Source organism: Artemia sp. Qi Xiang Cuo, chromosome 13 (assembly GCF_049724085.1).
Source record: "Artemia sp. Qi Xiang Cuo chromosome 13, ASM4972408v1, whole genome shotgun sequence".
Classification (NCBI taxonomy): Eukaryota; Metazoa; Arthropoda; class Branchiopoda; order Anostraca; family Artemiidae; genus Artemia; species Artemia sp. Qi Xiang Cuo.
This window is the reverse complement of record NC_142806.1, coordinates 33,311,079-33,334,825: the sequence shown is the minus strand read 5'-3', so window position 1 is coordinate 33,334,825 and position 23,747 is coordinate 33,311,079. Positions and strand designations below refer to the sequence as shown.

The 23,747-nt window shown below is 36.1% G+C and overlaps 1 protein-coding gene across 1 annotated transcript in view; it reads left to right on the top strand.

Annotated features, from left to right (window-relative positions):
• Positions 1–215: 215 nt before the first annotated feature.
• The window catches only part of LOC148945212 (uncharacterized), a 47,300-nt gene continuing 23,768 nt past the window's right edge, over positions 216–23,747 (top strand). Inside the window, exon 1 of the mRNA XM_089099205.1 lies at positions 216–258. Within this exon, the coding sequence (XP_088955331.1) occupies positions 249–258 (10 nt within the window). The 5' untranslated portion in view covers positions 216–248. The remainder of the gene's footprint in view (positions 259–23,747) is intronic.

Sequence of the window (23,747 nt, the reverse complement as noted above, 5' to 3'; positions counted from 1 at the left end):
CCTGTATTTCTTTTTTCTTTCACTCTTAATAAATCTTGATAGAATTGAAAAAGATCAAGTTTAACTTAATGTAAGTAAAAATTTACACGAAAAGCTACGGTGGAAGATACTATGAAAATATTTAACACGTCATATTTTGGCCCCGAGCTTCTGATCTCTTTCCAAAACATAAACTTGGAGCAAATAGATCAGTCTGAATTTTTGTTGTTGGAAAACGTTGCTACATTTTGCCAATTTTTTTTTTTGCTATGTTAGAAGGTAGAGCCTTTTCCTTTTTTTTGTATTTTTTTTGTTTTGTTTTAAAGGTTCATTCACATTGAGACTTTACTATTATCAAGATTTAACTATTAATATCAAGATTTATCAGGATTTTACTATTATCAAGAAAATTTCTGATTAAAAAAAAGATGAAGATAAAGAGTACTGCACTGGACTTTACAGTCCCTACTGGCGAGTGCTGATCTTCGTCTCATGGCCCTTCAGCGAGGAAGAGCAATAGGGGCTGGGGGCCAGCCAATATGTGCTTTCGCATACCCTTCCTGTTTACCTTCCTCATATTTCTCCGGGTACCCATTTAGAGCTGGGTCAACTCTGGCTGAGCTTGCAGAGTTGTGCCACTGACCCCCGTTCCAAATCAAATAACTAACGACACTAGGACTCGAACCCCTGTCCTCAAGGACAAAGGATTTTAAGTCTAGCATCTAACCGCTCGCAAATGCGAAAGCTAAACGTTAGTATTAGTAAAATCTCATTGTTAATAGGCTTTAGCAATGTTGTTTTGAGTCATGCGTATGTTAAACCTAAAATCGTCTTAAGGATTTCTGGACAATTATACATGCCCGGTTTTTTCCTGTCAATCGTCAACATGTGATTTATATGGATTTCATTACTCGTGATATGGAATATAGTCAGCATTCTATATGCTATTCAAAAAATTGATTGCTTTGAAATGTTTTCAAGATCAAATTTTGAATTAGTTTTTGATTTTTTTTAGACGACATTCTATCAGGGAAAAGTGACCTTGTTAAAAGAAATACGACTATATTTTGGAATTTACCTTAAATGTAAATCAATTCTCCAATTTCGACGAAGAGCCTTGACCCTTCGAAGATGTTTTGTCTGAGCAACATCAACGGTATTGAGGACAGATGTTGCCGCTGATAAAATTTTCATTCTATGCAGTTCCACGGTGCTGAGTAGTATACGGTTGTATGCAACTCTTAAAAACCTTCCGACAATTCATCTGAAGACTTAGTGCCGTTTTATAAAAAATTGGCCTAAAATTATACTTTTGATGGCTTTCAGGTACCTCTCCCCAGAAACGGAAACAACAACTGACCCTCCTCCCTAATAGCTCATACGTAAGATTAAACCTCTCTTAACCAGGGGTGGATCTATAGCAAAAGATGGGGGGGGGGAGAGGACGTGACAAGGGCACCAACAAGCAAAATCTTGGGGGTGGAGGAATATACAAATTTATTTTTAAAAAAGAGTGAAAAACAGAAAAAAAACTAATAAGGAAGTCAGAAAAATATTGAGGGGCCCAGCCCCTCCCCTCCCTGACCCGCTTGATCTGCCACCGCTCTGAACTATTTTAGGTAGCCTCAAACAAAGTAGATTAATTAAATAAAGCTTAAAGGTTACTGACGATATTAATCTTTTATTTTGTGTGAACTATATGTATCTTTAGGTACGAATTTACTACCGAGGAGCATTGCGGCTTCTGACACTGGGAGCTGAATGGACGGTTTTTGGCTCTCTTGGAATTTTTATTCGGTAGTATTTTAGCCCTCTGTGCATCCATTTTTCATATTTCCCTATGTTTGTGGAGTTCTGCATTTTATTAAAAAAAACCAAACTGACGCAACAAAAGTAGTGAGGGGGTTACGGATTTAAACCGGCTCATAGGGGTTAAACTATTAGAGCGACTAGCCTTTTCAGACGCTATTACGCGCACCTGGGCAATAGTGCACGTGTATAGTACACATACGTCATAGAGAATGTTTTCTAAGAGACGCAGGTGCATGTTACATCATAGGGAATGTTTTTTCTGTGGTTGTTATGCTAAAAAAAAATCTAAGGGTGTAGGGGATACCTTCAGAGGGCTTCTTTACACACAGGATTTCTTTGGTTTTACCAAACAGAGAGTCTTTAAAAAACCTACAGGGGGCCCTGCTAGTGGGGAACCTTCAAGACGCCGGACCCAAGCGAGTAATTCCAACAGTCCCCTATCAATTAATTTCAATAGGGCTACCTAGTAACCAATTTCAGTGGGGCCCTAGTATCCAAGTCCAACGAGGCCCTAGGAATCATTTCCACCAATGGGGCCCTAGCGATCGATTCCAACGAGGGCCCCTAACCTAACCACCGTGACCCTAGTATCCAATTCCAACGGGGCGCCCTAGCAACTAGTTCCAACAGTGAATAATTCCAGCTGTCTCCTATCAATCAATTTCAATGGTGCTACCTAGTAATCAATTCCAGTAAAGCCCTAGAATCCAATTCCACCGCGGGGCCCAAGCGAGCAATTCCAACGGGGCGCTTAGCAACCAATTCCACCAGGACCCTTAGAAAACAATTCCAATCGGGAGCTGTAACTTAGCTACCGGGGGTCTAGTATCCAATTTCATTGGGACACTAACCTAACCACTGGGGGAGGGGGGGGGGGGGTAGAAATCAATTCCATCGGGGGTCCCCTAGCGAGCAATTCCAACGGGGCCCCCTAGCAACCATCTCCACCGGCACCCTAGCAAGCAATTCCACTGGGGGGAGCTAGCGTCCAATTTCACCGTCAAGACATTTTTCTTCAAGACGTTTTCAAGATTTCTTTGGTTGTTCTGTAATGGGGAATGTTTACTTATGTTAAAGATGACTCATTCTCACATGATCTGTTTCTTCACGCCCCATGGGGAATCCCCGCTTGTAACTGAGGAGGGCAAACACGTGGAGTGTTACGTAATGACAATGCACACGTGGGGTTGTTCTATAATACTTTAAGAGATATTATTTTCTTTTAATACGTTTTTCCTGAGGGAACCTTTATATTCCAAAGATTTTTATCAATATTAGGATTCGAATGTGATTCCCCCTCAATGGAATAGAGCGCTAACCACCTGGACCGAGAAAGCCTTTCTAATAATTTGATTTGGGAAAAAGATTCTACGAAATAACCTATTGCACGCAAAAAAAATCTTCTGTCCTGCATACTAGAACGATTAAATTAATCACAAGTTTCCGACAATTTCCACATGAGAGAATCAACATCTCAATAATATTTATTTTTGGATAAGCCTGCCAATTACAGCGTTATTGATTTTCTAACGTGATCTAGATAGTTCAGTTAGCTATTGAATCAGTGAGATGTTACATAGTATTGGTTTAGGATATTTTATTGCGTAAATGATTACATATTGAAATTTTATCCTGGAACCAGAAATCTAAGGTACACAGGCTTTTGTACATACCAAATATATTGATAAAAAACGCTATAAAATCACGAAGTCACGGAAAAAGCAGTAAAACTCAACAAATAAAAACAAAATATGAAAATTATGAAAGATAAAATATAAGCAAAAACCATGAAATCACATAAAAAGCAGGTAAAACTCAACAAACGGAAAAACAAAACTCGAAAAAGCTTACAAAGGATAAAAGATAAGCAAAAACAAGCGTGAATTAAAGAAAAACGGAGATCTTTGAAAGCAAGTCCAGGGGGGAGGGGTGAAGGGCTGTTATAAGAGATACATTTAAACCGCATTAAGAGTTATTTCTGAGACGTTTTAATGTAAATACCACGTTTCTATTGTGCCATTAGACGTGCCTGCAAGGAAAAGACACACATTTTTTGCATTCAGTTATTTTTGAGAACTTTAATGAAAACGCTATGTTTCTCTGAGCCAAGACTATGCTTATTTCACACCACCGTGAGAATTTGTGGCTAACCCACCCTAGCAAGCAATTCCAGAGGGGGAGGGTATTATTAGAGGTTGTTATCAGAGAAGTTTTATTTATTCTTTAGTTCATGTTTTACAAAGCTCCTATAAGCAAAAATAAAGAATTTCGAATTTTTTTGCTAAAAAAAGATCACGGATGCTTGTGTCCTGCGGGACAGTCTTTTTTTTACTAAAAAAATTGTCTATGTTAACCGTTTATTTTTTTAAGACTCCCTGCTCCATTAGAAACGAATGCACTACCGTTCGGCATTACTGCCTCTGAAACTCGAGGCCTAGTAGTGTTTAGTTTTTCGAATCAATTAACTATTTCAGAATTTTCACGCAATAGCTTTTTGACCTTTTTTGGCTTGAATTGTCGTTTTGCATCAAAAAATGCCTGAAAACACCGCTTGGCTGTGGGACAATCTTTTTGGTTAAAACAAATGTCTTTGTTAACCGTTTATTTTATAGGACTACCTGCACATTCAGAAACGAATGTACTACCATTTGGAATTACTGCCAATGAAACTCGAGGCTGAGTATGCGTATAGAGTTTTGAATCAATTGATTATCTCAGAATTTTCAAATAAGATCAATTTTCCCCGATAATTTTTTCTCCGTGAAACTTATTTTATCGTAATTTTTTTGCATTAAACTTGTCTTATTTTTATTTTATCTTCGTGAAAGTTGTTTTATGTTGATTTTTTTTTTCGTGGAACATGTTGCATATTATTTTCTTTTCTTTTTCATGAAACTAGCTGCATGGAGTTATTTGTTTATGAAACATGTTGTATGTTGATTATTTCCTCGTGAAACCTTTGGTATGTTAATATTTTCCTCGTGAACTGTTGTACTTTTAGTTTTTCCTTGTGAAAATTGTTTTACGTTGATTTATTCCTTCATGAAACTCATTTTATCTTGATATTTTTCTTCGTGAAACATGTTGCTTGTTGGTTTTTTGTTTTTGAAACTAGTTGCATGCTGATTTATTGTTCGTGAAACATAATGTATGTCAATTTTTTCACTGTGAAACTTGATGCATTCTGATTTATTTGAAACATGTTTCATTTTGTTTCTTCTTCGTGAAACATGATACATGTTGTTTTTGTTCGTGAAACTTGTTGCATACTAATGTATTGTTCTTGAAGCATAATGTATATTGGTTTTTTCTTCGTGAAACGTGTTGCAAGCTGATTTATTTGAAACTTGTTGCATGTTGCTTGTTTTTTTCTTCTCTGTTGCTTTTTGTTCGTGAAACTCGTTGCATGTGGATTATTTCTTCAAGAAATTTAATATATCTTGATTTATGTCTTCGAGAAACTTGCTATATTTTTATTTTTTCTTCATGAATCTTTTTACATCTTGATTTTACTCTTGGTGAAACCTGTACATTGGTTTTTCTCCTGGTGAAACCGGATTTGTTCGTGGAACTTGTTGCGTGCTGATCATTGTTCGTGAAGCTTAATTTATCTCGATATTTTTCTTCGTGAAACTTGTTGGATGACGATTTATTCTTTCGTAAAACTTTATTTATCATGATATTTTTCTTCTTGAAAATTGTTGCATGTTTTTTTCTTCGCCAAAGATGATGCATGTTGACTTTTGTTCGTGAAACTTGTTGCAGTTGGATTATTTCTTGGAGGAACTTAATGTATCTTGATTTATGTCTTCGATAAACTTGTTAAATTTTTATTTTCTGCTTCATGAAACATGTTGCATGTTGATTTTTCTCTCTTTGTGAAACTTGTAGATTGGTTTTTCTTCTCGTGAAACCGGTTTTGTTCGTGGAACACAAAATAAAAAATACTTTAAACAATTCTAAAATAGTTCTAACAGAATGAAAAATAGTTGGTGCAGGAAACAAAATACTTGCTAAAAAACACAAAATCCTATCAACATCCCAAATACTTATAGAAAACAAAAAGTTCACGCATAATCCAAAATAATTCATAGAAAACAGAAATAACTCTTACAAAAATACTTTGCACAATTCTAAAATATTTATAACAGAACGAAAAATAGTTGCTTCAGAAAATAAAATACTTGCTACAAACACAGAAATTCTAACAACATCCCAGATACTTCTTATGGAATACGAAAAAGTTCAAACATAATCCAAATAATTCCTACAAAACAGAAATAAATCTTACAAAATAAAAAAATACTTTACACAATTCTAAAATTAATTCTAACAGAATGAAAAATTGTTGGTCCTAAACACAAAATACTTGCTACAAAACAAAAAGATTCTAACAACACCCCATATACTTCTCATGGAATACGAAAAAGTTCAAACATAATCCAAATAATTCCTCCAAAAAATATTCTACATAATACAAAAATACTTTAAATATTCCTAAAATAGTTCTAACAGAATGAAAAATAGTTGGTGTGTAACAGAAATCGCCTGATACAAAATACAAAATTCTAACAGCACGCTAACTAATTCTATAACAATGCAAAAAGTTCAAACATAATCCAAAGTAATTTCTACAAAACAAAAAATTATTCTTAAAAATACAAAAATACTTTGCACAATTCTAAAATAGTTATAACAGAATGAAAAATAGTTGGTGCATAACACAAAATACTTGCTATAAAACACAAAAATCCTAACAGCACCCTAAATACTTCTTCTAGAATACAGAAACTTCTAACATAATCCATAATCATTCTTTACAAAACCGAAATATGTCTTACAAAATACAATAAAAGCTATGCGTAATTCTAAAATAGTTCTAACATCATAAAAAATATTTGGTGTAGAATACACCAAATAATACAATAATAAATTAGTAATTCCTACAAAATAATTCCTACAAAACAAAATAAATTAGTGAGTGTAAAACCTTTTTAGCCGGGTTCTTCGGTAATTTTTGTCCAACATTATAGGTTAGATTCACTTTAACCTTTGCCACTTCTTCAGTCTTTTTTTTATATAAGGAACAAAAGTTTAGGTATTCGGATATCTGATGAATTTTTCTTTATCGGGTATCTTCTCAGGCACCTATTAAGCGAAATATCTAACTTCATCTTCGTGGCTATGAATTGAATACAGGTATTTCTCAATACTGAAGTCTTCCAAGTTGAATAATGGAATATGTTTATCACATTTCGCTGTTAAGAGCTTATCTGTTGGGACGTTTCCCTTAAAATAAACAGATTGTACACCAAAAAACTGAAAATTTCTTGAATTTCCTCTTGTACTTCTTTTCATTTCACAACCATTTTCATTGCATGGTCTTATGGTTTTATCATATGTGCCATTTTGGTTTATAAAATTTAATGTTGCACACCATCGTTTTTATTATACTTAAATATATTTTATTTGAGATTCTATTTATAGCTATAAACTTCACGACATTGCTGGTCTAACAGAAGGAATATCGCTTCAAAAATGATACAACACGAGGAATGTTTCAATCCGATATATTCTGAGTCAGTCAAGCCTAAACTTATAATAACTGTTGAAAATAATCAATGTTGACACACTGAACTTATTTTCAATGCTGAAGCATATGAATAGTAAGATTCATCAAGCCACGTGTCGTTGACCTTCAAAACCTGCTATAATTAAATTATAAAGATCCCCTCGGAACCCAAACAAATCCCGTGAGATTTAGTCATCACGACATGTAAACATTGAGTCATATATCCTAACCCCAGATATCTGCAACCGACACTCAGCTGCCCTTGGATTTTTCCTATTGTTAGATAAACAATGTCGTTAAGTTTATAGCTATAAATGAAATCTCAAGTACAATATGTTTAAGTATAATAAAAACGATGGCGTGCAACATAAAATTTTAAAAACCGAAATGGCTTTTATGATGAAATCATAAGAACTGGCAATCAAAATGGTTATGAAATAAAAAAAAATACAAGAGGAAATTCGAGCAATATTCAGTTTTTTAGTGTACAAGGTGTTTATACGGATAAGCTCTTAATAGAAAAATGTGATAGACACATCCCATTATTCAACTTGGAAGACTTCAGTTGTGAGGAATACCTGTATCCAATTCATCACCCCGAAGATAAAGTTCGATATTTCCCTCAATGGGTGCCTGAGAAGGTACCTGATAAAGAAAAAATGCATCGGATATCCGAAGAAGCGGCAAAGGTTTAAGTGAATATAAACATCACTATTAGACAAAAATTATCCAACAGCCCTTTTAAGGTCTAAAAATGTTTTACACTCGCTAATTTATTTTGTTTGGTAGGAATTATTTTGGGTTGGAACTTTTTTGTATTCTATAAGAAGTATTTGGAAATTGGTAGAGTTTTTGTGTTTTGTAAGCAAGTATTTTGTGTTCTGCACTAACTATTTTTCATTCTGTTAGAACTATTTTGGAATTGTGCAAAGTATTTTTGTATTTGCTAAGAAATATTTCTGTTTTGTAGGAATGATTTTAGTTTTGTAGGAATGATTGTAGGAATGGAACTTTTTTGCATTCTAGAAGAAGTATTAGGGATGTTGTTAGAATTTTTGTTTTGTAGTAAGTCTTTTGTGTTCTGCACCAAATATTTTTCATTCTGTTAAAACCATTTCAGAATTGTGCACAGTATTTTTTGTATTTTGTAAGAAAAATTTTTGTTTGTAGATTTTACTTTGAGTTATGTTTGAACTTTTCGTCAGGGGCGGACCATGGATTTTTTTAAGGGTTTGGCGCAAAATAGGTTTATCAGATAAACTTGCATTAGCAGCAAGTTTATTTAACAGAAACTTGCGTTAATTAAGTAAATTACACTACTTTAGACTAGTTAAGGGGGCGCACGCCCTCCTCACCCCCTGGATCCGCCACTGCTTTTTGTATTATATAAGAAGCATTTGTGATTTTGTTAGAATTTTGTGTTTTGTAGCAAGTGTTTTTTATTCTGCTCCAACTATTTTTCATTCTGTTAGAACTGTTTTGGAATTATGTAAAGCATTTTTGTATTTTGTAGGAATAAACTTTTGTTTTTTAAGAATTATTTGGATTAAGTTTGAACTTTAAAGTATTCCATAGGAAGTATTTGGGGTGTTATTAGAATTTTTACGTTTTCTAGCAAGTATTTTGTGTTCAAGACCTACAATTTTTCATTTTGATAGAATTATTTTAGAATTGTGTAAAGTATTTTTGTATTTTATAGTAGTTATTTCTGTTTTGTAGGAATTATTTTAGTTTATGTTTGAACTTTTTTGTATTATATAAGAAGCATTTAGGATGTTTTTAGAATTTTTACAATTTATAGCAAATATTTTGTGTTCTGCACCAACTATTTTTTGTTCTGTTGAAAATATCTTAAAATTGTATAAAGAATTTGTTTTCATTTTGTAAGAGTTACTTCTGGTTTGTAGGGATTATTTGGTTTATGTTGGAACTTTTTTGTATTCCATAAGAAGTATTTGGAATGCTGTTGGAAGCTCGTGTTTAGTAGCAAGTATTTTGTTTTCTGCAGCAACTTCGTTCTGTTAGAACAATTTTTTGAATTGTGCAAAGTATTTTTTGTATTTTGTAAGAGCTATTTCTCTTTTGTAGGAATTGTTTTGGATTATATATAGACTTTTTGTATTCTATAAGAAGTACTTGGGATGATGTTAGAATTTTGTGTTTTGGCTGCGCCAACTAGTTTTTAATTTTATTAGAACTATTTTAGGATTGTGCAAAGTATTTTCTTATTTTGTAAGAATTATTTCTGTTTTGTAGGAATTATTTTGGACTATAAATGAACTTTTCGCATTCTATAAGAAGTAATTGGGTAATTGTTAGAATTTTGTGTTTTGTAGCAAGTAGTTTGTGTTTCGCACCACCCTTTTTTCATTCTGTTAGAGGTATTTTACAATTAAGCAAATTTTTTTTTGTATTTTTTGTTCCACGAACAAAACCAGTTTCCTGAGGAGCAAAATTATTGTACAAGTTTCACGAAGAGAAAAATCAACATGAAACAAGTTTCATAAAGAAGAAATAAAAATATAACAAGCTTCTCGAAAACATAAATCAAGATACATTAGGTTTTTTGAAGAAATAATCCACTTGCAACAGGTTTTACGAACAAAAATCAACATTAATCATTTTTCACGAAGAAAAAAAACAACATGTAACAAGTTTCATGAAGAAAAATACCATGATAAATTAAGTTATACGAAAGAAGAATAAATGAACATACGACGAGTTTTACGAAAACAAAATATCGAGATAAATTAAGTTTCGACAAGTTCCACTTAAGTTTCAACCAATAATCAGCATACAACAAGTTCCACGGACAAACCCGGTTTCACAAGGATAAAAATCCATGTATAAGTCTCACGAAGAGGAAAATCAATATGCAACAAGTTTCATGAAAAAAAAATATAACAAGTTTTTCGAAAACACAATTCAAGATACAATAAGTTTCTTGCAAAAATAATCCACATGCAACAAGTTTCACGAACAAAATCAGCATGCATCTTGTTTCACGAAGAAAGCAACATGCAACAATTTCCAATAAATCAACATGCAACAAGTTTAACGAAGAAAAAAGTCAACATACATTATGTTCTACAAACAATAAATTAGCGTGCCATAAGTTTCACAAACAAAAATCAACATGCATCATGTTTCAGGACGAGAAAAACCAACATGCAACATGTTTCAAGTAAATCAGCATGCAACAAGTTTCAAAAACAAATAACTAACAGGCAACATGTTTCACGAAGAAAAATATCAAGATAAAATAAGTTTCATGAAGTAAAAAATCAACGTACAACAAGTTTCATGAGGTAAAACTAAAAGTAAAGCAAGTTACACAAGGAAAAGATTAACATGCAACAGGTTTCACGAAAAAATAATCAACATACAAAATCTTTCATGAACAAAAAATCAATATGCAGCAAGCTTTATAAAGAGAAAAAATTAACTTATAACCAGTTTCACGAAGAAAAAAAAATCAATATGCAACATGTTTCACAAAAAAAACATAAAACAACTTTCACGAAGATAAAATTAAAATAAAATAAGTTTCACGAAGAAAATAAAATTGACATATATTGGCCTTGTTTGAAAATTCTGAGATAGTCAATTGCTTTAAAAATCTATACGCATATTGAATCTCGAGTTTCAGAGGCAGCAATACCGTTCTATGGTGCATTCGTTTCTAGAGGTACCGGTAGTACTACAAAATAAACGGTTAGCATAGACATTTATCTTAGCTAAAAAAGACTGTCCCATAACAGTATGGCACTTTCAGGCATTTTGTGATGTGAAACGACAATTCTACCAAAAGAAGGCCAAGAAAGCTATTGTGTGAAAATTCTGAGATAGTTAATTGATTCGAAAAACTGTACACATATTGAGCCTCGATTTTCAGAGGCAGTAATGCCGTACAGTAGCGCATTCATTTCTAAAGGTGTAGGCAGCCCTACAAAATAACGGTTAACTTAGACATTTATTTTAGACAAAAGGACTGTCCCCCAGCATCGCAGCGTTGTCAGGCATTTGTGGTACAAAGCAACAATTTTAGCCAAAAAAGGTCAAAAGAACTATTGCGTGAAAAGTCTGAGATAGTTAATTGATTTAGAATTATTTCGAGATTTTCAGAAGCAGCAATACCATACGTTGGTGCATTCATTTCTAAATATTCAGGTGGTCGCAGAGAATAAACGGTTAACATTGATATTTAGTTTAGCCAAAAAAGACTGTCCCACAGCACACGCGCATCGTGATCTTTCTTCTAGAAAAAAAAAATGCAAAGTTCGTTATTTTGGCTTATAGGAGGTTTGTAAAACCTGAACTATAGCGTAAATAAAACTTTACCTCTAATAACAAGACCCCCTTATGGAATTGCTTGTTAGGGTGGGTTAGCCACATATTGTTACGGTGGTGCAAAATATACATAGTCGTGGCTTAAATAAATGTGGCATTTCCATTAAAACCTACCAGAAATAATTGATAGTGAAAAAAAATGTGTGTCTTTTTTCTTGCAGGCTTGTCTAATGGAGCAATAGAAACGTGGCAGTTTCATTAATACATCTCAGAAATAACTCTTAATATGGGTGAAATTTATATTTAATAACAGTCCTCCAGCCCTGCTTCCCTGGAAATTCTTGCTAGTACCCTCGTGTTGGGGTTCTACCCCTTGTTTCTTTTCTTTTCTTTTCAGATAAATGACCTATTTTCCTTTCTGTAATTATATTTGCCTATAAGAAAATTTTAATCATAAGTTGAACCTTGGTTGCTAAGCTAGATTCTTTCGCAATAGGTAAGCTTTAAAGTTAAATTCTATTTTGGTCTTCCGGGTCTGGGCTATTGAAAGATAAAATTACGAAAAAGTAGAATGGATTTTGGATGGTGATTGAGAGGATTGGCTAGGGCCATGCAAAGGTCCACCCCTATGCATAGTTTGTTGTACAGAATGAATATTATTTTTGAGTTAGTCTACATTGAGACCTCGTTTGGGGAGTCTGTTTTTTTCAGAGTTGTTATATGTGTGTGACCTTTTTGGAAGATTACAAGTAAGCTATTTTCTACAGCCTTGTAGACTCTATTTTTCCAGGAACCCAGACAGAATAGGAAAAGAGTTGCGCTAAATACCGTCATTATTATACCTACAACGGGGGATCCGTTACCCTCCAAGGAGATAGCTAGGGTATTTTTAGTGGTGACCCGACTTGGGTGCACCCTCGCCTTAGAGTTTGGCCATTTGACCTTTCAATCATGTAATCATACCCTAGAGCAGGGTATATTGTAAATTGGATGTTAACAAACCCTATATTTACAGAACCGTTGTGGTAATCACGGGCATCCCATTATAAGAGAATGGTGTAGCACCATTTGTGCACCAATAAGTGGTGACACCCGCACCTTACCACACGAATACTGGTGGTGGTGGCTGGGGTGGTGGCTACAATCCCGAATACTGGTGGCAATTGTGGCTTACCAGTATAATACTTGTGGCAGCAAGAAAGGTCCTATCGGTAAACCTGATAGTAAAAGAATTCCGTGTTTTCGAAGAGATAGGTTGAGTTAGCCTACATAGTACCATACTTTGGTCACATATAAAAAATCGCGAAGAGAAAAAAATTATCTGAGCTTTGCCTAGTTAGACAATAATAAGAAATAACATTTAGGAATCAATATATAACGTGACTAGTTAAATTGTGAGACAAGAGAGACTGCGCCCCCCTCCACATAAAATCGGCAAATTAAAACGCACCAATTTTTGGCGAGAGGCCGGAAGTTACATGGGTAAAAGAATTTTCATTTAGACTGAAGACGGATTTTGAAGTTAACGGAGTTTTGAAATAATGTCGGACAGAGATAAGATTAACTCCAGACCGAGAAGGGCAAGTGAAGCCTATAGAAAAAGTAGGAAAATAGAAATAAAGGCTAAAATGGAGGCATTTAAGAGAGAGCACCGAGAATATAAGAAAAAAATGCAGGCTGAGAAAGATGAAATTAGAAAGAATAGAAAAGAGTACGAAGGGGCTAGAAAGAAAGTCTATAAAAAGAGTCTATAAAGGGCTAGAAAGAAAGTCTATAGTCTATAAAGAAAGAGACATGAAAGAAAAGAAAGGTAGAAACGAAGCAGAAAGAGGAGAAAAGGCCCATATGGAGGCTTTTGAGAGAGATCAACCGAAATATTTCTGGTTTTCGGATGTATGGAGACCAACTAACCTTAAAAACGCTAGCTCTAGATTAAATAGTCGTTCTAAGATATTTATCAACCAAGATTTTCTAACAAGAATCTCGTCTAAAGGCATTAATAATAGCCATAGGGAGATTTTGAGAAAACTAGCAGAATTCAACGAAGCTAGTAAGGCAGAGGATATTGCTTTCAAAATCCTTACGGAGGCTGATAGAAAACAATTGCAAATGCATGAAGAAATCGTTAATGAAAACAAAAGAGAAAGGTTAGCAATTCTTGAAATTCTTCAAAGTGAATTTTATGCATTAAGAGAATTTAAGGAGGATATAAGGTTTATAAACGTCATGAGCTTATACGAGATCTAAATAATAAATTAGATCTGGTTCGGCCGTCTGGCAAAAAGGAAAACATCGCTTACCAGGCTTATACAACAGCACTCGGAGCAAATTTTCAACCATATAAAGAATGAAATAAGAGGGTTGACAAATTTCAGATGGGAATTATTGGCAGCGTTCTTCTTTTAATTAAGAAAAATTCTAAACCGCGAAAAGGATACACCTCTAAATTATACGAAATAATTGAGGAAAATGTAGAGGAGGAAAGACAGGCCTGTAGGGACTCCGATGAAAATATTACCAGGACATTGCAAAAACAATTGACAGAGTAATGGAAACTTGTTGGGGATTATCATAAAATGACGTTTTATCACAAATTACTTATAGGCCGTCGGATAGCCATATTAATTTGTCTCAGGATGAATCACGAGAAAATGAAAATTACCAGACACTAAACACTTTTACGGGAAAACTTGCTACTTCATTGACAAGGGGAGAAGGTGGACCGGCACATAAAACAAATTGGGAGGCTGAGCCCCCCTGTCGGAAAAACAAAATGCTTGATACTCGTTTTCAAAATGTTGATAATCCACAAAAATAGGATGCAGAAGTAAACAGACCACATAATATTGAAAATATGACGCGCGAGAATGATTTTTCGGGAAAATTTCCAGAAAATGTAAAACTTGAGAACAGTTTTAACGAGTGGGAGACGCCTTTCCCAAAATGAAGAACTGTTTGTACCAGAGAAAAAGGAGACGACATTTACTGTACACGCTTTTCCTCGTAAAGTTCGAGAAATTTTAGTACAATATGAAAAACTAAATGTCGGAGTTCAGTTCCCATTTGATGACGAAATATTTTTTTCTGCAGTAAAAGTAAAGAAGACTAAAAGAGAGAGAAAAGATGAAAAACAGCACTACAATAAAGAAATGCAGTCAAAGATAATGGACGCTGGAGTCCAATTCAGATGTAATGATGATTTAATGTGCGCGATTGGAAGGTTTGAGAAAGTAGAGATGAAAAGAAAAGTGCTAAAAAGAGACAAAATTTGGAGATTCAGCCTGCAGTGGCGAGAAATAAAAAGTTGGATAAGCTGTGCCTCGCTAACATAAATAAAATGGATAATAGGATGAAAAATAAAAAGTTGGATGGGCTGTGCCTAAGTAACATAAATAATAGGGGGGACAAAGAGGTCCAAGACCCATGGGGAATAAAACAATATGTTTAGAAAAAAGATATGAACGACCTACAACGGGATGGGGAAAATTTGGGAGATATTGAATGTCGGGTTGGATTGGAAGAACTTGGGAAGGAATCTAAGATTAGTACTATAAACTCAAAAGAGATTTCGATCCTTTATGAGGGGGAGGAATCCCTTGGTGAAGATCCCCTGCGGGAAGTCGCGAAAGATAGCCCTTTTCCTCAATGCACAACTGGCAACAAGTTGTGATCCCTTTACCGAGATTTTGCCTCTCTGATCTGGAGTCCTTGGGGAATACTCGCTCCCAGTCACTTCAAACTTCACCCAAACCTTTGTCCAGTAACCCTATTCATAGTTGTTATTCTTCATGGGAATTGACAATTATTTCCGGCTAACTGTATTCAGTGGGAGATGTATCCAAATTTCATCTTCAATTAGCATCAACACATATTCTTCATCTGATTATCTCAAGGGAGGGAACCCAGAGCGAACTGATTAGTGATTCGCCCAAACTTTTAGCTGATTTCTCAGTACCCTTGTCGTTTTTACAGACCTTTGCATTTTCGGCCTTAGATTATTTGAAATTATGCCAAGGGGCAATTTACATTTTAAGTGAGGTGTGGGGTTGTTTCAACAGATGGAAATTTAGAGGCTTGTGCAGCCAATTTTTCATGATGACTGGCATCATCAAATGTGCCAGAAACGGATTCGCTGCTCCTCTCAAATGTAAATTCGTGAGAGCGAGAAAATTTGTATTTCTGATTGTGCTGAGCACGATCATGTCCTGCGAATCCTGGGGACTTCAATTTTCAAAACAAGATGTGGATGCCATATGACAGAGACAATGGTGATTCTACAGTAGAGACGTGTGGATGACGACAGATCCAAGCGGTGGAAGCACAGGCACTGTTAGAAGAAAGAAGACAAATACATTTTGTAAAGTTGAAGTTTAGTGTTATGATTGTAAGGCCGGACCAGCGTTGCGCATGGGTGGTCATTTATCTTACGGGGGGGGGAGGTGTTGGGGTTCCACCCCTTGTTTCTTTTCTTTTCACATAAATGACCTATTTTCTTTTCTGTAATTATATTTGCCCACAAGATAATTTTAATCATAAGTTAAACTCTGGTTGCTAAGCTAGATTCTCTCGCAATAGGTAAGCTTTGAAGTTATATTCTATTTTGGTCTTCCGGGTCTGGGCCATTGAAAGGTAAAATTACGAAAAAGTAGAATGGACTTTGGATGGTGATTGAGAGGATTGGCTAGGGCCAAGCAAAGGTCCATCCCTATGCAAAGTTTGTTATACAGAATGAATATTGTTTTGAGTTAGTCTACATTGAAACCCCGTTTGGGGAGTCTGTTTTTTTCAGAGTTGTTATATGTGTGGGACCTTTTTGGAAGATTACAAGTAAGCTATTTTCTACAGCTGTGAAGATTATTTTTCCAGGAACCCAGACAGGGTACGAAAAGAGTTGCGCTAAACACAGTCATTATCATACCTACAACGGGGAGTCCGTTACCTTCCAAGGAGATACCTAGAGATTTTTAGTGGTGACCCGAGTTGGATGCATCCTTGGCCTTAGAATTTGACCATTTGACCGTTCGATCACGTTATCATACCCTGGGGCCAGGCACCATTGTTGCACCAATAAGTGGTGACACCCGTACCTTACCACACTAATACTGGTGCCAATGGTGGCTACCAGCCCCAATACTGGTGACAATCTTGGCTTACCAGTTTAATACCCCGCCTTTCTTTAATTCACACTTGTTGTTGCTTATATTTTATCTTTTGTAAGCTTTTTCACCTTTTGTTTTTCTATTAGTTGAGTTTTAAATGCTTTTTCTGTGATTTTATGATTTTATAACGTTTTTTATCAATATATTCTGTATGTACAAAAGTCTGTGTACGTTATATTTCTTGTTCCAGGATAAAACTTCAAAACGTATTCATTTACAGAATAAAATATCTAAAACCCATGCTATCTAACATTTCATTGATTGAATAGCTAACTCAACCTGCCTAGATCACGATAGAAAATTAATAATGTTATAAACAGGCGTATCTAATAGACAAAAAATCAATAGTAATAAGATGTTTATTCTCTCATGTGGAAATTGTCTGAAACTTGCGATTAATTTAATCGTTCTAGTATGCGGGCCAGGAGATTCTCCTTGCGTGCAATAGGTTTTTTCGTAGAATCTATATCCCAAATCTAAATATTAGAAAGGCTTTCTTGGTCCATGTGGTTAGCGCTCCATTCCTTTGAGGGGGAATCCCATTTGAATCCTAACATGGATATAATCTTTGAAATATAAAAGTTCCCTGACAAAAAACGTCTTCAAAAAAAAAATCTCATATCGTATTACGTAACAGCCCACGTGTGCATTGTTATTACGTAGCGCCCGACGTGTGTGACCTCCTCAGTTACAATTGGGGATTCCTCATTGGTTCTGAAGAAAGAGATCACGTGAGAATGCGTCATCTTTAACATAAGTAAATATTCCCTATTACGTAAAAACCAAAGAAATCTTGAAAAAATTCTCGAAGAAAATTTTCTTGACGGTGAAATTGGATTCTAGGCCCCTCCTCCTCCGGTGGAATTTCTTGTTAGGGCCCCGTTGGTTAGGTTCGGGGCCCCGTTGGAATTGCTCGCAAGGGACCTCGGTAGAAATGGTTGCTAAGGGGGCCCGTCGGAATTGATCGCTAGGGGACCCCCCCCCCCCCGATGAAACTGATTGTTGGGAACCCCTGGTGGATATGTTAGTTATGTTAGGGGCCGATTAAATTTGATACTAGGGAGCTCTCGTTGTAATTGGATGCTAGAGGCCCCGTTCGAGTTGCACGCTAGTGTCCCTGGTAGAATTGGTTGCTAGAGGGCCCCTTTGGAATTAGATACAAGGTCATGGTGGTTAGGTTAGGGGCCCTCATTGGAATTGATCGCTAAGGCCTCCCTACCGCTGGAATTGGTTGCTAGGGGGTCCCATTGGAATTTATTGCTTGAGAACTGCTGGAATTGCTCGCTAGGGTCCACCGTCTTGAAGGTTCCCCACTTGCAGGGCCCTTGAAGGTTTTTTAAAGACTCTCTATTAGGTAAAACCCAAAGAAATCCTGTGGTTAAAGAAAAGCCCTGAAGGTTTCCTGTACACCCTTAGGTTTTTCGAGCCTATAAACCATAGAAAAAATCTTCCCTAATATATAATATGCACCTGTGTCTCTTAGAAAACATTTTCTATGACGTAGGTGTACTATACATCTGTGCTATTGCCCAGGTGCGCATAATAACGTCATAAGTGGCTAGTACCCGTAATATTTTGCCCCATATGGGCCGGTTCAAATCCATTACCCCTCACTACTAACAAAACAGAGATGGGAATAAGAAAACACTTAGGTGGCCTGAAAAAAAAGAATATAATTCATTTGGCTCTCAATATAATTCATACCGGCCATAAGAATCAATAACTTTCACGACACGGTTTTAACTCTGTTAAAAATTCAAAAAAGCTTAGTTATCTGCAAAACACTAGTTATTTCAGAATTCTATAAATATAGGGGAATATCTGGAGCCACTGGGTTTAAAACAGTTTGTAAAAATATATTGTATAAACCGCGAAGTAGTATTTTTTTAAAAGACTCTCTATTAAGTAAAACCCAAAGAAATCCTGGGGTTAAAGAAAAGCCCTGAAGGTTTACCGTACACCCTTAGGTTCTTAGAGCCTATAAACAATATAAAAAATCTTCCCTAATATGTAATATGCACCTGTGTCTCTTATAAAACATTTTCTATGACGTAGATGTACTATACATCTGTGCTATTGCCCAGGTGCACATAATAACGTCTTAAGGGGCTAGTACCCGTAATATTTTGCCCCATATGGGCCGGTTTAAATCCATTACCCCTCACTACTAACAAAAAAGAGATGGGAATCAGTGTTTCCACTTCTCCCGATTTTTCGGGAGATCTACCGAATTTCTAATCAATCTCCCGACAAGAAAAGAAGATACCGAATCTCCCGAAAATCTCCAGAAAACTTAATCCCCGGAACATTTTACTTTTTGGTCATTCTTTTCTACTTTTTTTTACCTGTCCGTTGCCTGTGGTCTTTTAGGGATTATTCCTAACGACCCAGGCAATTGAAGCACTGCGACTTGAATTTATTGGCATAGGTATGAACATTGCCCATTATCCATTCCACAGTGGTTGCATTAGTTTTCTGTTTTTGATCATTTAAACACCTTCAAGGTTTGTAATTAACTAATTATTTTCAATTCATAAACTAATCACAGTTTTTGGCTTGCACCAAGAAGAAAATGGGAACTAGCACTATGTGGGTCCAGCTGATTCATTAGGTTCAAAAGGATCAAGAATTACTAAAAATTTAAAGAAATATGACAAAAATTTAGAATATGTCAGCAGTTGCTCTGTAGAACCGAAGGGGTTTGCTTCAAATGATCCAACACAAGAAACAGAGACGAAAATTGCTGCATTTTGAAAACAATTTACGATTTTTGCTGGTTAACAAGTTAGTCCCATTCCTGAAAAAATATGCCGCATAAGAATTTTACTGATAGTAGAATGGCCATAATAACTCCCACGATTACCACGTGGTTTATGCTTTTCTCACTGAGAATGAAAAAACAGGAATTTTCTCACTTGGAAAAACAGGAACTTTGTCACATTTATGTCTGTTTTCATGGATGGTTATGTGTGTTGGTCAATTTATTTGATGTTTTTATGGATTTTGTCAGTGAGAATTTGAAAAACAGAAACGTTGTCCCGTTCATGGATTATTGAGTCTAATGGGGGCAGGTCAATGACACTTCCTTCTTGTTGTTGCTCGAGGCGAATGTCATGGTGTCCAGAAATAGTATTTGTTGTTGTGGATAAAATTGTTCAATGTTATGAGTTTCCCGGAAACAGTTAGATCACGTATTTTCTTCTCATCCAATCAGCGAGTCGGTTACATCCCCCTTCTCAACCAATCAGAGGGCTTGTTACATATGGTTTTCCCCGTTACATAACAATTCGCCCTTGAGATTTCGTATATAACGCACATGCAATGTGATTAAATTATCAGAAAGTATTTTGACACAGTGTAAACAACTAGAATGGATAGAACAATTAATATAATTGATGAGCTTGAGGCCTTGGCAGCCGCAATTAGCAATGTAAGTGCATTTTTATTTTCAAACGAATTTTCCTTGGACATCCTCCAGTATATTCAGCTAAAACGTAAATATATTCCTTTACCCCAAACCCCTCACCCCCCCCCCACCAAACCATACAAACATCATTATAATCACTGGAAAACATAAAATATATTCTTTTTACCCTAACCCCCTCCCACCATTGTTTTACAATCCCAAATTCTCACAAAAAGAAATAATTATCCTTTCGTTAAATTTTGGCTTTTCTCAATTGTAATCTTTTCTCTAACATCCATCGCTCTGTTGTTATTAGCCCGCTCTGATTTGACATAAGGCTCCAGCGCGACGCCTATAATTAGCTCTGACCCTTTTTAAAGCACTTCCTGCTCATTAGCAGTTTAGTTTCAATGGATTTCACAGATTCAAAAGGACGCGACTAAAAACATGTTTTTATTTATTGGATAACTGAAAAAGAACCATAGCTCAGATCAATGCTTCGATGTTTGACTAAATATTCACATTTTCAACGTTTAGTATTAGGGGGGGATTTTCTTCAAACAAACTAGGCCGGCTTTTGAACGGCTCAGTGAGCCGTAATTCTCAGATTCAAAAGGATGCGATATCTTTCGGTGGGGGGAGGGGGTATTTTTCCATGTCTTTTCTCAGGGATATTTTCCGTGGGGATTATTTTCCTAGGTGTGTTTTTTCTGGGGGTAGGGTAAATACCAGCTATCGTAAAAGGATATGGAAAGATAAAAAATACCGTTAATACTTTAAATGCATCAAACAAGGCATGCTCAATGCAGATTAAAACCAGAAAAGAACAGAAACGCCTAAAAATATGAAATTAGGCTGACTTATATAGGCCGGCTTTTGAACGGCTCCGTGCGCCTTAATTCTTCTTTCTCATATTCCCAAGGCGACGTGCTCGGGCGGTGGGGGGAGGGGATATTGGTCAAGAGCTTGTCTCATGTTTATTGTCCTTGGGGACGTTTGCCCGAGGGGTGTTTTTTCTGTGGGTGGGGTACATACCAGCTGTCGTAAGAGGATATGGAAAGATAAAAAATACCATTAATACTTTAAATGCATCAAACAAGGCATACTCAATACAGATTAAAACCAGAAAAGAACAGAAACGCCTAAAAATAAGAAATTAGGCTGACTTATATAGGCCGGCTTTTGAACGGCTCAGTGAGCCGTTATTCTCAGATTCAAAAGGATGCGATATCTTTCGGGGGGGGGAGGGGATATTTTTCCATGTCTTTTCTCAGGGATATTTTCCGTGGGGATTATTTTCCTCGGGGTGTTTTTTCTGTATGTGGGGTAAATACCAGCTATCGTAAAAGGATATGGAAAGATAAAAATACCGTTAATACTTTAAATGCATCAAACAAGGCATGCTCAATGCAGATTAAAACCAGACAAGAACAGAAACACCTAAAAATAAGAAATAATGCCGACTTCTATAGGCTTGCTTTTGATCGGCTCAGTGAGCCGTAATTCTCAGATTCAAAAAAAGGATGCGATAAGTATATTTCAAGAAATTTATTTACGTTGTGCTTTCTTTGCAATAAATACTTTTCTAAACAAAATTATGTTTAATAACTTTCCTTCTGAGAAAATGGGAAAATTAATTCAATACTAACTTTTTTCTCTTCTTTTTAAGGCAAATTGTGAAGAATGCCAATCGCCACCACCCGCTAAGAAAGTGAGGGTTAATAATGCGACCCCAGCGAAGGCAACAGTTATGCAATATGGTCGCTGGCCGAAGCCCCCCAAACAAGTATTGCCTGCCCAAGTGCAGCCATCCATGCAAGCCCCTCTTAATCAAGCCTCAATGCTGCCTCGTCAAGTTGCAGCCTCGGCTGCATGAGCCCAGTATATCACTAGCCCGGCTGCGAAAGATAGTGATGGACATGATATGATCCATTTGAACCCCAGTCATACAGCAGGGCTTTCAGGACAAGATACAATGCCTGGTCCTTCGGATGCCCAAGCCCAGACGGATTATGCAAATGTAAGCATTTTTCCTACCTATCTATTTCTTCCAATGTTTTTTCTTTTTCAATCCCAATATAAACTTATCTCTGCGAGATGTTAAAATATTAACCCCTCGCCCGCAACCATTGTTTTCTCTCCCCCACCCCCCTCGGAGATATCTAATGTAATTTTTTTGCAAAGAAACCGCTCTTTTCTAATCTTTGCTATCGCTTCGATATCACATAAGCTAATATTTTTAGGTAATTTCAATTAATAATCACCGCCTTTGAAACTCAAAATGCTATTTTTTCTAATCTTTACTATTTTCAATGCATTCCCCATATCTCTTCGCCGCCATCTCATAAGCAAATATTTTTAGGTACCTTTGAAACTCCGTGAATGCTATTCTTCACATAGTTTTAAGAGAGATTATTCCTTTTATCTATTGCACATATTGACGTTCTAATTTGCACTGAAAATAGCTTACAAACCATTGCATTGATTTTAGCGAGGGGGAATCAAGCTAACGGTTTCCGACATTTTGAAGTTCAATCCTGGAAATTGGAACACTTGCGCGGCTTACAATAATTAAGCTCATGAGTTCACTGAATCCGTATGGAATTAGAGAAAAAATAGCGACTTATGCAGTCTAAGCGATTATTTCAACTTTTGACGGGCATTGTGTAAAGGGGGGGGGGCAGGGAGCCACGTGGTGGGGCCGGGGAAGCGCAGTGGGAAGCGCTGAGGCCCGAGAAGCGCAGTGGGAAGCGCTGCAGGCCAGAGAAGCACTACAGGATGCGCTGTGGCTCCGAAAAGCACCGCAAAAAAAAAAAAAAAAAAATTAGTAGGGGTGATTTGAACACTGAAAATAAGCTATTTTTTTTTTGAACAAAATCAAATTGCAGCCTTTCATGTAAAGCGGCGTTTTAGATTTTATTTATCTTATATTAAGTTTGATTTTCTTTCAGTTGAATTAACCAAATGCGACTATGCTCATACTGCTGCTACTACTACTATTAAGCTCTGACTTTAAATAATAATTCAAATTTTAACAGTATGGGTGATTTGAACACTTTGAAAATAAGCTATTTTTTCATTTATAGATCGGACGAGCATTGGTCCCCTACTCTCCGTCCAGTGAAGAAGAGGAAGAACCAATTCTAACACCGCCAGTGGAGATTCAGGACAACGAAATCATTAACTCTATTGAAGTACCTTTCGATATTGATGAGTTTTTAGCTGATTTTTTTAATGTAGAAGCTAACACAGTTGAGCTGGTAGACTTGAGCCCGAACACTTTGCAACCTTTAAATGATTTCACAGGGAACCCTCCTCCTCCAGCCTTCGATACCCTAACGAGCCCACTTCCAACAACTGACGTGGAACATACGCCAGATTTTGTTTAACACGTGGGGGGAGGGGGAAATATCCCAGAGGGGGCGGGGGGTACAACTCTTCCCGATTTTCAATTAACCAACACAAGTTTAAATGCAATAGTTGTTTACACTACGACGTTTGGTGATCACTGTAATAAACTAATGGGGGG